Below are 17,235 nucleotides of genomic sequence, written 5' to 3'. Positions count from 1 at the left end.
TATTATTGTGTGTGTGTGTGTGTGTTTTCATTATAACTACACATATTATTCGAATTTTGAATCATTTGGTTCCGTACTAGTACCAAAAACTCAGGTACAATGGGCGTGTTCGGCAAAATTAGCTTGTAACGGGTAGCGAGTAGGATGTAGCTTGTAGCGTTTTATTAAACGCTATATGAAGTAGTATTTGGATTTGGAGCGTATTGTTTAAACTAAATGCTAAAAGCTTATAGTGTCAAACGAGACTTTTTGTTCAAAATGGAGGGTTTTGTCAAACGCTAGAAGGTAGAAGCTCTCAAACGCTCTGTGCCGAACACGTCTAATATATCTTAGTTCAGTTTGGTATTCGGTTTTGTTTTTCACTCAATTCGGTATTCTATATATTTGAATCGATACAGTTAGTACCATGCTAATAACAATGAAACGTTAAGAAATATGGATCAAAATTACAAAAGAAAAACTAAAAAGAGGAACTAAAAATGTAGTTTAGTGTTATATAATTTTAGTAGATTTAAGATTTAAAATACAGTTGAGCTGATAATTTAGGGATGTGGATTCGTGGTGTAAGAAATATAGGAGCAAATGGGAGAAACGACAACATGTGGGCATGAACAAGACACGACGACACACAGACTAATCCAATCTTCTCATCTTCCGATCGTTATGTTATCCATGGAGGACGTCCCATTGCTTCTCTAGTTCTCTTCATATCCTAAACCCTCTTCAACTCTCCGCCACCGGAAAATGCAATTCTCCGGCGCAATAGGATCGCCATATTCCTCCGTCTCTCGTATAGCTTTTCTCTCTCACTTACTCGCCACCGATGTTTCTGCTTCGAAAACACCACCGCTAACTTGGAACTATTCCACCACTAATTTCTTCATTTGTCGAAGCTCTTTAACCCCCAAAAAAACCTCACCTTCGATTTCAGCCCCCAAGGTTTCCACCTCCGACGACACCTCGAAAACTCAGCTCCTGGATCTTATTGACGAAGACGACGACGTCGTTCGCCAAGCTCGGGTGTGCTTTTATTCTCTTTCTACTTCAATTTCTATTAGTCTACTTTTTCCACCATGCATTTTTAGTCGATTGACGTAATTGTAATTGACAAAGCTAATTTCAGAAGAACTTTGATAAATAGATAATCAATCACACAACGAGTCCCTAATGATCGATATATGAACATGAAGAAGAAACATTATTGTGTTCATTGGTTCTCAATTTTGTATCTAAAACTTTGTTTCTGCAAAGAAGTAGAGATCTGCTGATTGGAAAGCAGCAAGAGCTCATTATGAGAACGGAATTGTATATCAAGGCAGAATTGAGGGATCCAATGGAGGTGGTTTGCTAATTCGATTTTATTCTCTTGTTGGATTTCTTCCATATCCACAATTAAGCCCATCTCACTATTGTAAAGGTATGTTTTTCCAACCCCATAACTTATCGTAATTTGAATTCAAAATCAGAAGATTTTTTTGACATTGAATTCTTGTAATTACTCATCATCTCACCTCTAATTATGCTGTTCATTGTAAATCATGTAGAACCAGAAAAGTCCATCCAAGAGATTGCAAAAACACTAACGGGTACTCTTATTTCCGTTAAGGTACTTTTCTACTTACAAATGAAAACCAAGTTTCTTCGGTTTCTAAACCTTAAATTCTACAAAAAAAAAAAACCGAAAATCAGACTAGTGTAATAAATACATGTTAGGTGATTCATGCGGAAGAGGAGAAAAGAAAATTAATATTCTCCGAAAAAGAAGCTACTTGGTCAAAGTATTCAAATAGTGTAAAAGTTGGAAATATTTATGAAGCAAGAGTTGGATCGGTTGAAGACTATGGTGCCTTTGCTCACTTGCGATTTCCAGATGGTAACTAAGAAGTTAGTTTTGTAGATATCTAAAAACTATAAGGACATTTCAGTCATTTTGTTTTTATAAAAACTGTAAAACACGTTTATTGTTGTGTCGTAGGTTGTTATCATCTTACTGGACTTGTACATGTTTCGGAGGTGTCGTGGGATTTGGTTCAGGATGTGAGAGATATCTTGAATGAGGGCGATTTAGTCAAGGTCAAAGTAATTGGTGTCGATAGGTGAATTTTTTTTGGGTGTTATTTTGTGATGCAAGAGGAAATAAAGATCTAATAACTAAGTCTAATTTTCTGGATATAATAAAATTTGGGGAATGGAACGTTTTTGGAATTATTTTCTTTTAATTAGAGAGCATATTGCAGGAATAAATCAAGAATTACATTGTCAATAAAGCAACTAGAGGAAGATCCACTGCTAGAAACTTTGGAGAAAGTCATCCCTCAGGTATAAGGATTGAATGTCTTAATAAATTATACCAATAAACCTCACTTAAATTACAACATTAAATTATTTACCTATTTGTTCTTATTTTTAATCTCTCATCTCTTCTCATTTTATTATCAATGAATATTAGTTAAAATTAATAAATATCCTAAAAATTGTTTGTTGCAATATAAAGATGAAGAGAAATTAAATACTCTCCTATCTTTTCTTTCTGCTTATCTTCTTATCCATTAAAATAGTGACAAGTGTCATATTTTAATAAAATTAATTATATTTTAAGACATTTTCATTATTTTACATGGATAGAAAGATAAGTAGGAAGAAAAATAAAAGGATATTTATTTTTTCAAAGATGAAATAGTTATTTATGGAACTTATTCGGTCCGAATAAAATCCATTCCAAAATATACAATAGTGATTGGACAATCCTAAAATATACAATAGTGATTGGACAATCCATTGGAACATGTAATCCAAGTCCAACTATGTTTACCAAATTGGCTAAACATTACAGAAAATGATAAAAGATCAAGAAGAAAGAAGAAAAATAAGGTGTCTAATTTTCTTGGCCAACCTATATATAACATTTATAATCTAGTTTATCTTTTAATTTTTTGTAATTTAATATTTGATAAAACAATTAAAATTGCTTATAAACTAATTTTGAAAAAACTATTCTAAATAGATTATTAATAATTTTATGATGTTTTTTATCATAATTTTTTTTAATACACCTCTACCTTTATATATATATATATATATATATATATATATATATATATATATATATATATATATATATATATATATATATATATATATATATATATATATATATATATATATATATATATTAAGGTTATCAAGATCGGGATCCTATATATGATCGTTTTTTGGTTTACAAGATCGGGATTGGAATCCTATAATCCCACAAAAAAACATATTTTTAACTTATAAGTTCAAAACATGAAAAATATCTCTAGTATTCAGTTTTCCATTTAAAACCTATAAAAACTTCTAAATATTAGTCTGAAAAAAAAAGACGGTAAACCGGTAAAGAGTAAAAATCATAAAGTGCTAAATCTAATTTAACTTTTTAACTTTTTGATTTTTTGATTTATTTATTTTCTTTTTATCATGTTACTTAGTCTTATTTAGCGTAATTGTTTGCAATTTTATCTTTTGTTATTATAGTTATAGTTGATATTCAATAGAAAGATATTAGAATTTGTTTGATAATGGATGGCCAATTGATTAAACCAATCAAAATATACAACGGATTAAATCGATCTAATCCAACATCCAATTGGATTGATTCATTATTTATATCAAGTTGGATTGGATCGGTTGACAAAATCCAACGTCCAATAGATGAATGGATTGTATCGGTTCTATCAAAATCCATAGATTTGAACCGACTAACACCCTTATTCTGATCGGATCTGGATTTTATAATCCTACGATCTTACTTGCAATCCTATCTCATATACGATTTATTTGCGATCTGCGATTTTGATAACCTTAAATTATATATATGTTTTTTTTATGTAATTTTATTTTATATTTGTTTGCTTTTAAAACTTTATTACTTTATTCATCCGGACAAAAGATCTTCCAACAAAACATAATTTTATTATATTTTTCAATGAATATATATATATATATATATATATATATATATATATATATATATATATATATATATATATATATATATATATATGACTTTTTTATTGAACTTTCATTTTTATTTATTTATTTATCCTTTTTAAAGAAAAAACCTTTATATTTTTTTCGTTTGCCATTTTTAAAAGATTTACATTTGACAATCTTTTTGTTTGGACCAGTTTTTTTTCTTTATTTTTCATGTTGTTGTGTTGTTTATAATGGTCACATACTTTTTGTTTGGGCCAGTTTTCATGTCGTGTTGTTTATAATGTTCTTTTTGATGGTTTTCATGTTGATAATGTTAAATTACTAACATATTGTTGTATATAATCCTAAAAACATAAATTAATACATTAAAATTTGCAAAATATTTGAACTTTTATGTTAAGGTTAAATTACTTAAATTAGTAACATATTGTTGTATATAATCCCAAAATTCCTAAATCTAAATTAATATATTAAAATTTGCAAATTGTTTGAACTTCGAACTTAATAATTAGGTTAAGGTTAAATTACTTAAACATTATGTATACGGATGAGAATAAAAAATAACGACTATAACATATCATATGCAGGATGATTCAGGTGGTTCTACTTCGGAAGACTATGTCATCGACCCACTTCCAGGTCTCGAAACAATTGTCGAAGAACTAAAACGAGAAGAAGGGTAATGATCCATCATATTCATATTCACTCAACAAATCTCTTAAATTAAACCATCTATCCTTTCTCACTTCTCTCATTTCCTCAAACAGCATAATCGACATAAAAATAACTCGTCAAGGATTCGAGAAACGAGTTGTATCACAGGATCTCCAACTTTGGCTATCAAATGTAAGTTTTGCTTTATATAATCATCAATTCATCGATCAAAATCCACTGTAATCAAGTTTCAAATCTCACAATCTTTCTTCAAACTGTTACAGGCACCCCCTAATGGAAATCAGTTCACACTCCTTGCTCGAGCAGGAAGACAAGTACAGGAAATACAACTCGTAACTTCACTCAATCAAGATGGGATCAAATTTGCATTACAGAGAGTTTTGGAGCGAGTTCCATGATTTCTTCAAATTTCGTAATATACGTAAAGAGTTATTACAGAGATCCAGATCCTACTTATTGTACAGAAATCACATTAAACCTGCAACTATCGTCGTTTTTTTACTGATGTATGCTGTTCGTGTTCTTCCTACATTCATAGCATCAGTTTCTTTATTCTAGAAACGAAGAACATAACAAAACATAAAAATGGAGTTTCTTCAAACGAAAACCCTAGGAATAGGTTCCAGAGTGGGGTGGCCGGAAGGCTTGCAATCGATCTCTCGTACAACAGTTTTGAGTCCGACTCCACCGGCGTTTGCTTTTGGGTGAATTCCTTGGGATAAACCTTCCATATACGCTCTGTTTTCTCTTTCCTTTTGGAACGAAACGCCATAGCGAGACTCCACTTCTGTAATAATAATCGATCGATAAGAGTTCTTACACAGGTGCTAAAAAATGGCGGAAATCAGAAAGTGTAAATTGTACCTTTAGCAAGATTAGGGTAAAGTTGGCCATCACGAGTTAGAGCCATCATCATCTGCGGTAGACCTAACGGCAGCTGATCGCCTCTATCCACCTGCCAAAAGTGAATCGTCTTCCCGTAAGTTTTCGCCACCTTCTCCAGATCTTGCCGCTCAACAGGACCAGGGACGCCGGGAAGGAAAAGGACGCCGCTCTTCACCTCATACTCGTGGCTGTGCCACATCGGCTTTTCTGAATCCGGCAAGGTTAAGAACAGTTTTTCTGTTACGATGTATTCAACTCCGATTAACCGGGCGTCGGCGTCTGGACGATCGTAGATCAAGCACTGTCTCATTTCCTCGTTTTGATGGCCGCAGTAGTGGTGCGCTTCCACTTGTCGCGTCATGTCGTCGGCGTAAAAGTGAAATCTAATAAAAAATCAATAAAAGTTATTACTCCATGATTTGGATCACAATTGAATCTGTAATTTATGATTTAAATTTACGCGCAGAGGTGTTGGTGGATTTGTTTGGGTGGGCCGAACGATTGGATGGTGGAGGCGGCGGTGTCGACTAGGGAGGTGCCGACGTGGGTTTTTTCTCCGGGAATTTCAGTGTGGGGTGCGACGTTAATTGGATGCATTTTCGATGTGATTGTTTTTTATGAAAAGATCAGCGATGGCGATCTCCGGTGAGATTGATGGAGGGGGAGGGGTTCTTATTCTTAAAGCTCGAGGGGTGACTGGCTGAGTTGTGTAGTGTTACAGGTGGCAGTGAAGGTGAACATAGGTGGCGCATTATGTTAACCACGTGGCAAGATGCATGCTTCTTTTCCCCTTAAACGGTATAATATAAACGTTCTCTCGTTTGACTATTTCCTAAAATGGAAATGTTCTAAGAATGTGACGCGTGGAAACAATGGTTTCAAAGGGGGATTAAAGGGACATAACCTATATTTCGTTGACATACATTATTTATTATAATAAAATAAATATGGACTTAGGGTACTCCTATCTACACTCTCAAATCGTGTAAAAGCAATAAGGAATTTCATAAATTCACTGTTTGTAATTAACTAAAGTAACTTCCCATCATACGTCATTTTCATGCATTCATAGAGTTGATGTTTACTAATTTGCGTTAAATACCTTTATAGTTGTATCTGGTAAGTTGTTGTGTGGCAAAGTGAGGCAATGTTTATATGGAATGTACGACATCTAAAAATACTAAGTAATTTTCTTATTTTTAATAAGATAAAACCATTCATTCATTCATTCAAAGTCAATCAAAGTATAAACGTATTCTCAAAACATCATGTAAAGTCATAAAAACAGATAGTACGGAAAAACTCCAATGGATGTCATACAATCATATCGGGCCCTTACCATTAGGACAAGAAGTACCTGAAACAATAAAATTAAAATCATAAGCACAAAGCTTAAAACTAACGAATTGACCAAAAGTCAATCTGATTAAAAGTCAACGGTCAACAGTCAATTCTCAAAGTCAACTCTGTAGACCACTACGCCATGGCAAGTCCTTTGCCGCATCGTTGGTCTCTGTCAAACCAGCAAAAGCGATGGATCTACCCACCGCGCCGTGACAAGGTCCTGGCCACGTCTCGGTTACGTTGCCATATCCATTCATTTATTAAGTCTTTAATCCATTAAGTCATTTGCCTAAACTTTCCAAAAAGCCTCTTTGCACTCGCAAGATTCATAAGAATCATTGCTTTATAGACATGCATTTCTAATGCATGTCACACCCCAAATTAGGTCAAAATTGTGATAAATGGAGTCAAAACTCCATGCATGGCATCAATACGACTCGACTCGACTAATTGTTAAAAGATAAAATTACATTAATTGAAAAAGAATTACGATTAAGCTCATGAGCTCGACTCAATTATGTAACATCCCAAAAACCAGGCTAAAATTTTAATTTTTAAAAATAATATAACATCTTTTTTTTTAAATAAAGTTACATTCAGGATAAACCATTTGTTCATAAACAATTATTCATAAATCAAAGTTATAATGAAGACAATGTGGAATCTCGAATCATAAAATTGCTGATGTGTGTGTACAGTCACACATTTGCCACCCGATAAGTACTTGCAAAATAGTTAATCCACAACTATAAGCACAATGCTTAGTGAGTTCCCAAAAATATCTCATACAACACATCATATGAATCCGTTATGTTCTATCAGCAACCCTGGAACTATCAGCAGTCTCGAATGTCACATATATCACACGGTATAATCAACTATGGGTTAACAACAAACCTGGGGACTATCTGCAGTCTCAATGGGCTAACAACACGCCCTGTGGATTAACAGCACACCTCCCAGGTTATCAGCAACCCTGCAGGAGACTATCAACAGTATCATGGACTCACAACGGTCCTAGAGTTATCAGCAATTCATTTCACATATTGCAATAATAAAAAAATAAGACCCAGTTGGTCAACATATACTACCACACAAGAAAGTATACTAAGAAGACCCACCTCGTAAGTAGCAACTAAACACAACAGCTCTCACCAGACAACGTCTGATCTTACAAGGCACCTAACATCAATAAAGAGTACCCTCTCAGTCTACACTCCAAAACCCTTAGTTTGACTAAAATTCAAACATGCCAAAAAGTCAATGATCAAATTCAACCCTTGATGTCACTAACGTCCAATTCCCACGTCGTGACCAGCTCTTAGCCACGTCGTGGCCAATAAAACCGACCCCAACCCGAAACTCCAGATTTAGACATCTCAGTCGCGAACAAAACCCTCGTCACGTCGTGAAGATCATACCCTCACGTCGTGACTACCGGACTGGGTAATGGTGGTGATGTTGTCTAAAATATGTTATATTCCAAATATTTAAAATAAATTAGGAGATGTTGGGTGGGTGAGATTTGTTTTTTGAGTTTTTGTTTTAAACAAATAAAGAAAACAATTAAAAGAAACTAAAAATATATAAAAAAATAGTAATCCAATAAAATAACAATTATTAATATATTAAATAATAATTATTAATAAATTATAATCTAATAAAAAAGAATTAATTTAATAAAAAAGAAATTAAAAGAAATTGATAATCAAATAAAGTAATATTTTTTAATATATAAGTATTATATATTTAAAATAATATTTCTTAATATATGACAATCCAATAAAAACAAATAATCTATTAAAAAGAAATTAAAAAATGAATTAATTAAATGTAGATAATAATCCAATAAAGTAATATTTATTAATTTATAAATATTATATATTAAAAATAATATTTTTTAATATATAATAATACCATAGAAAAACTAATCCAATAAATAGAAATTAAAAAAAATCATTAATGTATAATAATTGAATAAAAAAAGAGATGTAAAATTTGTCATTGTAGTTTGGCTATTAAACTGTTAAAATTAATATTTTTTGGACCAAAAACGCATAAGGTATCTAAAATTGGACCATTTTGAACCACAAATTATTTTTTGGAACAAAACCACATAATTTTGACAACCATATGTACCATTTTTTTATTATATATATATATATATATATATATATATATATATATATATATATATATATATATATATATATATATATATATATATATATATATATATATATATATGCACAAATGGTTTCTGTCGTATGTCGAAAATTGCCACTTTGGTCCAAAAAGGTTTGGACTAGCACCAATGGTCCAAAACTTTCATTTTGTTGCGTCTTTAGTCCAATCTGTTCTGATTTTTTTTCAAAATGACGGATTTGCCCCTGTTAATTTGTTTTATCTTTTATCTTATTTGTTTTCCTGATTTTCAGATTTAAAGAAAAAAAACAATAAAATAAAAATAAAAATAAATCTCTCTATCTCTCTCTAAAAAACAAGAAAATAAAAATAAATCTCTCTCTCTCTCTCTCTCTCTCTCTCTCTCTCCTTCCCAATATTTCTCCTTCCCTCTTTGTTTGTTCTTCATGGCTCTCAAGAACAGTTCATAAAGCCCAGAAACCGATGCTATCGCCGGAAACCGGTGTCACCGACGGAAACCACTGTCATCCAAAATCATTGTCGACGCCACCACCGTCTTCGTCGTTGGTGCCACCGCCTTCAGCCCCACCTTCATCCCCCATCGTCTCTGTCACCAGCAACCTCCAACAAATCTGAAAGTCTCCATCACTTACAACCAATCCTAATCAATTCCCACCAGCGGAGACCCTTTTGTCACTTTCTTGGTTCGTCTTCTCCACCGGAAACCATATCCATAACCCCGATTTTTGACAAAAACCATCACCAACTTCTGAAACCCTAGCGTCGCCACCTTAGGGTTTTCAGTGAAGAAGAAGGACGTCGGCGATCTGAAACCCTAACTTGTCGGATCTTAAAACCCTAACTGGTCGTCGGATTGAGAGAGACGAGACTCGCTGGAGAAGGAGCGAGAGACGGAGGCGACGTTTGTGGCTCAAGTTTCCAGACGAAGCTATCATCGGTTTGTGAAGACAACGACATTTACATATCTGGAACGTCGTCGATCTTGAGGGTTTCTTGACGAAGCCACCTCCGAGAGTCTGAAATGCATCCTTACAAAGCCTGAATCGACAGATCTGGTGGCGACGATTCAGATCCTCCTCAACCCAGATCCTCCTCCGTCCAGATCTGGAAGCTGGTTTGTGGGATACCACCGTCAGAAGCAAACATATTGCCTCTCGCCGCCTTTCATCATCTCCTTCGACTTGATTGTTCCTCAGCAAAACCTAGCTCAAAGCAAACCCTCATTTGCAGATATGTTTCCATCGCCGGAGAAGAAACAAAGAGCATGCTGGTGAGGGTTGAGATCGGAGGTGTTCCAATGAGAGAGAGAGAGAGAGAGAGAGAGGAGATGGTGATCGGTGGTGGTGGTGTTATTTACAAGAGGGAGGACTGGAAATAGATCTCTTTTTTTCTTTTTTGTTTAATTTAAATCAGAAATATAACAAAATAAAAAAATAGAAAATAAAATTAAAAAAGGGCAAATATGTCATTTTAAAAAAATTCAAAGTAAATTGGACCAAACTCGCAACAAAATCAAACTTTTGGACCATTGGTGCTAGTCCAAACCTTTTTGGACCAAAGTGGCAATTTTCGACAAACCACAGGGACCATTTGTGCAGTTTAGTCATATATATATATATATATATATATATATATATATATATATATATATATATATATATATATATATATATATATATATATAATTTCAAATTTACAAAATTACACAAAATGTCTATGAGGTTTGTAGTATATTGCAAATTTGGTACAATAGTAAATTAGTATTTTTCAGAAAAATCTAATAGCTGAAAAGTTAGATTTAACGGCAGAATGATCATTTATGAAAATTTGCAAACCCCATGGACTAATGACGTGACGTTTTCTATAGAAATCCTCAAAGTGAGATATTTTGCAAACCATATGGACCAATTAGGAAATTGTTTCTTATAATAAATAAGTTAAATAGAGTTATATAATGATAAAGAAAAGACCAATTTTCAAATTTTCATAATTGGTCCAGTTTGCAAAATATCATAATTTGAGTACTTTTTTGGAAAACGTCATGCCACTTGTTCCCGTGGTTTGTAAAATTTCATGAATAGTCCAAAAACTAACTTTCCAACTGTTAAAATTAGATTTTTTATGAAATAACTATTTTACCCTTGTACCAAATTGCGACATACAACAAACCTCAAGGACCATTTGTGTAATTTTGTAAATTTGAAATTTTGTATATATATATATATATATATATATATATATATATATATATATATATATATATATATATATATATAGGAGTAGGATCAAATAAGAACACCTAAAAGGTTGAGAACGTGAGAACAGATCTCGACCATTTAAATACTTAGATCTAAGGTTATTATTAAAGGGACGATTTATGAAAAAATTTAAAACTAATGATATTAAAGTGTAAGTTTTAAATGATCAGAAGGGCATAATAGGAATTGCAAGTGTACCTATTTCCTATAATTTCTCTCCCTTTCACCCCTTTCCTTTAATCTTTCTCGTATCTATATTCCCCCTTTCTCTTCTCTCTCTCTCTCTCTAGGGTTTCAAAATAAAGCCGACTCCATCTTTCTCGTATCATCACCTCACGCTGCAGCCACCAATTTCGTCCATCACCGGTGTCACCAGAAGAGGCGCCGCTAAGTCCAGATGAGGAGCCTGCCTTTCTCTCGATTCTTGGGCTAATCTCTCCATCTTCCACACAACACACAAACACACACACACACACACACTGACTGTTTGCAGAGATGTCCGGTCGCCATGAAAAGGGCGTCAATGTTCAGGTCCTTCTTCGATGCAGGTACTGTGAATCTAATCCTCTATTTTCGCTTTTGTTTGTTCCTGATTTCGATTGCGGTTTCGAGATTCCCTTTTTGATAATCTAATTCGTGTGTGGATCTATGATTGTTTGTTAGGCCTTTTAGTGATGACGAGTTAAGGAACAACGCGCCTTAGGTGGTAATGTGTAATGAGTATCAAAGAGAAGTTGCGGTTTCACAAAGTGTTGTTGGGATGCAAATTGATAGGGTTTTCACGTTTGACAAGGTACCTGATTTACTAGAACACTTAAACTGATTCTTATTCTTTTCTTTTGATTTGAGGAATTTACAAATTGCATTGCATTGTAAGTTTGTTTGAGGATGTTTACAAATTACAGAACATGGTTCTGCGTTTTTATTCATTGTTTTGATGATGCATTAATCTTAACCCTGAAAGCAGTTTGATTATAAATCCACTAGCCAGTGAGTCATGTCATGTTAAACTAATTATCAATTATAGAATTTTAAAATTTAAACAAAGTAGTTGCTTTTTGAAGTACAATAACACGTCTTTGCAATTTGATTGTTCAATTCGTGTATGTTGCTTCCTTGCTCCACTATCTAAGTGTGATTAGTTTATAAATTGATCATGATTTTTAAGTGTTAATCATTTATGATTTTCAGCTCTATTCAATTTATTCATCAGTGTTAATACATGATTATAGTTATCATCATACATGATTTTAGTTATCATCATACATGAATAAATCTTTATTCATTACAAGGTTTATGGTAAAAACTAAAAAAGTTTTTTCCTTTCTCTGCCATCAAAAGACAAACATACATTCATTTGTGAATCAGTGAATATGTATACACAACGTTATTATCTGATTTTTTTAATTATCCTTGAACTTGATTTTGCAGGTGTGAACCCAAGAATAACAATGATCACATGTGCCCTTCTTTGTTTTTGTGTGTGCTGGTAGCAACAAGAAGAATCGCAGCAAACTAGATTTTTTATCTTCTTCAGTCATTTGTGATTACAACTAAAGTAGATTTTTTTATCTTTACATTTTCCTTTATTCATTAATGATTCCAGATGTATTGGTTTTCTATATTTGTAAATGTACTTTTATACGTTTATGATTACGACTGAATTGAGTCTTTATTTTTAGTTATTTTTTTTGGATGGTGTTTTACTCATTCCATCTTTTATTGTTATATATAATCCTTCACAATTAACATAATCAAACCAAATAAAACTGTTGAAAAAAATTAATTTAATGTATGTTTTCTTTCATTTATGAATACAAAAGAAAAAGTGTTTTTTTCAATCTTTATACATATAATATCTGATGAATGATAAATTAAAAAAAAAATGACTTTTTTAACAAAAAGTTAATAAAAATTATTTTCGTTATATATTAACAAAAAAATAAAATAAGAATCCGTTAATCTATTATTTTAAGTAACTGTAATTAATATTGCTAAAATTTGGAAGATTAAGATTTGTCATAATTTAAATTAAATATGCAATTACTAATATACCCTTGTAAAATGATTGGTCCAGAAGTGTTCTCGCGTTCTCAACCTTTTTGGTGTTCTCATTTGATCATTTCCCTATATATATATATATATATATATATATATATATATATATATATATATATATATATATATATATATATATATGACAAAACTGCAAAAATGGTCTCTGTGGTATGTATTTTTTCTGGACAAAATTGCAAAAATGGTCCCTGTGGTATGCATTTTTTTGATGTTTTAGTCCAAACCCTGACTTTTTTGGCTTTATGGTCCTTTTGAAGTAGTTTCGTTGCGTTTTTAGTCCCTCAATAAATTGAAAAGACTATTATACCCTTACTATATTTATTTTTCATTTTTCTTTCTTATTCTTAAATATTTTATAATTACTAAATATAAAAAGGGTCTCTCTCTCTCTCTCTCTCTCTCTCTCTTTCTCTCTCTCTCTCTCTCTCTCTCTCTCTCTCTCTTTCTCTCTACACATACAGAACAAACAGACTCATAAATCAGAAACCATTTTTATAACTAAAAAATTGAAAAAAAAAAAAACGAAAATCTAATCTCGAACACCAAAAAAACCCAGAAAATTAATATGAATGCGTTTTTACTTCAAAATTGTTTCTAGAACTAAAAAACCCACAAAACAATTCTGTAATCGATTTGTGTGTGTGGGATCGATCAAGAAGCATTATCGATCCATTATGTTTAAATGTTGGCTCGGTGATTCCTTTGTAAACTCGAGCAATCACGGAATGAAAGAAACCCGAATGAGAAATTATTTGCAGGCATCAGAGAGGGGGAAGTTGGTATATGAAAAATGCAATACAAAACACAGAAAGAATAAAAAAACCCAGTTAGAAGATGGTGAATTCGATTTCATTTGTGTCTTCAAAGTTCTCTCCATCCCTGTATCTCACTATTCTTTCTCTCATAAACACAAAACCCAAAAATAACTACCCACCCCCATTTTCTTATTCAAATCCTTCACCTGAAACTTCTTCATCATCACCACACCACAATTCAAAGTACTTAAGCAACAATAGTTATAATCAATCACCTTCAAAAAACATCGATCTTGGCTTGATTAATAGTCTCTTGTTGTATTTTTTTTCCCCAAATAAGAGAAATACTCATGTCCGTGAACATCAACAACTGTTTGATATTGGCATTGTAGATCCGCAATCTAAATCGATTCAATTCCCTCTGAACCTTTTCAAACACCTCCTTGGTGAATTTCTTGGTACCTTTGAAAATCTCATCCATGGTCATGGAAGCAGCAAGTACACGAGCCTCCCCTGGATGATACCCACGAGGAGGTCGTTCAGATAACGAATACGTCAGTGTCGTCGATACGGGGACCCATGGTGAATACGACGAGGATAATGAAGGGGAGTTTCTGTGTATTCTTGCTTTCTTTGCGATTTTGATGTCGTCGATCCCGGATCCGTGATCACCAAATACTCCGACACAAGTGCTAACTTATAAATTTCCGACCGGCCGCCGGTAGAGATGGAGGTGGATGGGGGTATGTTTAGGTTTTAGATCTGCATTCACGTGGAGATGGGAGTTCCAGATCTGCATCTTCACAAACACGAGAGAGAGAGAGAGAGAGAGAGAGAGAGAGAGAAAAAAAGAAGGTGGTGTTGGGTTTTATGTACTCTACCATTCATATGGTGCACATACAACCCTAATGCTTTGGATCTAACTTTTCTTTAATTATACATGCAATATTGATATCCAAAGCATGAAGCCTAAACTAGCATACAAAATTTAACATATGAATCATAAAATTGGTTAGAAGATTACCTCTTTATGTAGCTAGTAAGACTTTGGCCTTGTGAGAACTTAACACCCCAAGTGTTGTGCCTCAAACAAGTCACAAACACCAATAAACAACTAAATAGATATGAGAGAGGCTAAGGAGACTCAAAATCGACTTCTCTTCTTGGAATGCAAGTAGTGATCGATTTTAGGGCTTAGGATAACATATTTATATGTATAGAAATCCAAGAGTCATGTGTAACCCTAATCTACACATATATGCTTATGATCCATGCATTTGATTTGGACTAACACTTCATGGACTATCCATAAACTTAACCCATAACAAATCAATAATGGATCATTAGCTCAATCCATATGTATCAATTTAATTAGTCTCTTTTGATCACTAAATTAATTCTAAATTAATTCTTGATCAATAATAATTAAATAATATGATTTCTCAATTAATATATTATACTTATAATATATTAATAAATCATAAATAACTTCTTACTCAAATATCCATCTATCAAATTGTTCTGGTGAAGGCAACCTGAAATGGACCATGCTACTATCGGGTCAAGTACATACCATTTATAGTTATGGTCTTAGACACCTAATCCAACAGTCTCCCACTTGGATAAGTCTAATAACTATAATTGCCAATGCAACTTAAAACCCGATTAGCAATCGTATCTCTCAAAAAGCCATTGTCATACTCTGATGCGTCCATTAGATAAGTGATCTTATAATCCTCTGTTCTTCAAGATATCGTGTGGACAAAGACATGGAATGAAGTCATACTCATTGTCCAACAGTTTGTTTCCCGATTTATGATTTGTTTGACATAGAACTAGCTTGAACACGTCAATTGAGCCCTGACCGGGCCTGACACATAAGCCAAAACAAAATCATCGAGGGGCCCAAGATATCACTTTTAATCCTCTTAGGATAAAAGGAACAGATAAACCTCGACTTATATGCTTGTACTAATTACTCGTTAAATCATACACAACAGTACGTTTTATAACACCAAGTTACCGATGCGTTTTCGCACTATCAATGTACAACCAACTCATAATCAACAACTCATATAAAGACTACACGATATTATCATCTCACAATCACTCGTGATAAATTCCATGAAGTGATTCATGTGAGTGTGGGTTTAATCCAATACTCAAATCTTATTTCAAGAGCACTAATGAAAGTTTTTAGCAAACTTTGCTATGTCTAACACCTTAGACAATCTTACAAAAACCCATTCATGACAGTCTACTTTCATAACCTACTTCCAAAGTATAATGGACTGTGGATAGTTTGAATAATTATATTATTCTGGAAGTCAAAACATACAAAAAATAAACAATAGTAAATAATTGACACAAGATAGTTGTGACAACCCGTAATTTCAACTCTTGTAAAAGTCAAATATTGTTCAACAAAAGTCAAACATGTCAAATAGAGGTCAAACTTATTTCTCTTTTATCTTGTTATCGTTAGATTAATGAGTTATAAGTGTATCAACCTTGTATTCAAAAGTGTTGTGTGTTTTGGAAGGAAAACACTTGGAACCGAGAACCTTCATCCGAGCTGCAAACCCTCGCAGCCGCAAACCCTCGCATAGCTGAGACTTCAGACCGCAAACGGTTCGCAGCTGTGAACTCCGATCTTATCCTTTCGGTGTGGTAACCAACAAATATGTCCCATCAGTTTTGACCCTATATCAGGGCTGAGACGTGAACTCTTCCTCACTTCTTCTTGTTCCAGCCGAAAACTCACCCTTTTCACTCTCAAGAACACCAACCGAAAACACCTTTTCTCTCTCAACTATCATCCTTCAATCCTTTGAATCTTCTTAGGATCTTGCTTGGATCTTCAAGTGTTCTTCATTTCATCAAGATCCTTGGGCCGTAAACCCTTGAATCTCCTTCATTCCTTCAAGAACACTCAACCGCAAACTCAAGAACACCAAGATCTTCTTGGGCCGTAAACCCCCAAGCTGGCCGTAAACACCTAGCAGCCTTCCATTTTGCTTCTAACACTCTTATTTGTAAGTTAAACTTACAAATTAGTCCATTTCCTTATCATTCTTATGATTCTATTCACTAATTGTATA

General features: G+C 33.2%; 2 protein-coding genes across 2 annotated transcripts; one reads left to right on the top strand and one right to left on the bottom strand.

Annotated features, from left to right (window-relative positions):
• The first annotated feature begins 561 nt into the window (after positions 1-561).
• On the top strand, positions 562-5,155 carry LOC145119704 (Nucleic acid-binding proteins superfamily). The gene is made up of 9 exons (XM_079055412.1): positions 562-1,020; positions 1,258-1,417; positions 1,545-1,606; positions 1,714-1,873; positions 1,976-2,096; positions 2,238-2,319; positions 4,563-4,654; positions 4,743-4,821; positions 4,914-5,155. Exons 1-9 carry the CDS (start codon positions 745-747, stop codon positions 5,046-5,048), a joined length of 1,167 nt encoding a protein of 388 aa, XP_078911538.1. The 5' UTR covers positions 562-744; the 3' UTR covers positions 5,049-5,155.
• Positions 5,156-5,246: 91 nt separating this feature from the next.
• Positions 5,247-6,297, bottom strand: LOC145119705 (oil body-associated protein 1A-like). The gene is made up of 3 exons (XM_079055413.1): positions 5,996-6,297; positions 5,515-5,918; positions 5,247-5,437 (listed from the first exon to the last, which is right to left on the bottom strand). The coding sequence occupies exons 1-3, from the start codon at positions 6,130-6,132 to the stop codon at positions 5,247-5,249; spliced, it is 732 nt and encodes a 243-aa protein (XP_078911539.1). The 5' UTR covers positions 6,133-6,297.
• Between the last annotated feature and the right edge of the window lie 10,938 nt (positions 6,298-17,235).

Source organism: Lactuca virosa, chromosome 6, assembly GCF_052849685.1.
Source record: "Lactuca virosa cultivar CGN04683 chromosome 6, Lactuca_virosa_CGN04683_v6, whole genome shotgun sequence".
NCBI classification, from domain to species: domain Eukaryota; kingdom Viridiplantae; phylum Streptophyta; class Magnoliopsida; order Asterales; family Asteraceae; genus Lactuca; species Lactuca virosa.
Note: the sequence above shows the minus strand (reverse complement) of the source record. Positions and strands in the feature narration are given on the sequence as shown.

Coding starts and splice junctions, on each gene's coding strand:
- LOC145119704 (XM_079055412.1), top strand. CDS start 745: ATGCAATTCTCCGGCGCAATAGGATCGCCATATTCCTCCGTCTCTCGT. Junction 1,418..1,544: donor CCCATCTCACTATTGTAAAG/GTATGTTTTTCC, acceptor TAAATCATGTAG/AACCAGAAAAGTCCATCCAA. Junction 1,874..1,975: donor TCACTTGCGATTTCCAGATG/GTAACTAAGAAG, acceptor GTTGTGTCGTAG/GTTGTTATCATCTTACTGGA.
- LOC145119705 (XM_079055413.1), bottom strand. CDS start 6,132: ATGCATCCAATTAACGTCGCACCCCACACTGAAATTCCCGGAGAAAAA. Junction 5,919..5,995: donor ATCCACCAACACCTCTGCGC/GTAAATTTAAAT, acceptor ATTTTTTATTAG/ATTTCACTTTTACGCCGACG. Junction 5,438..5,514: donor TTACCCTAATCTTGCTAAAG/GTACAATTTACA, acceptor TTATTATTACAG/AAGTGGAGTCTCGCTATGGC.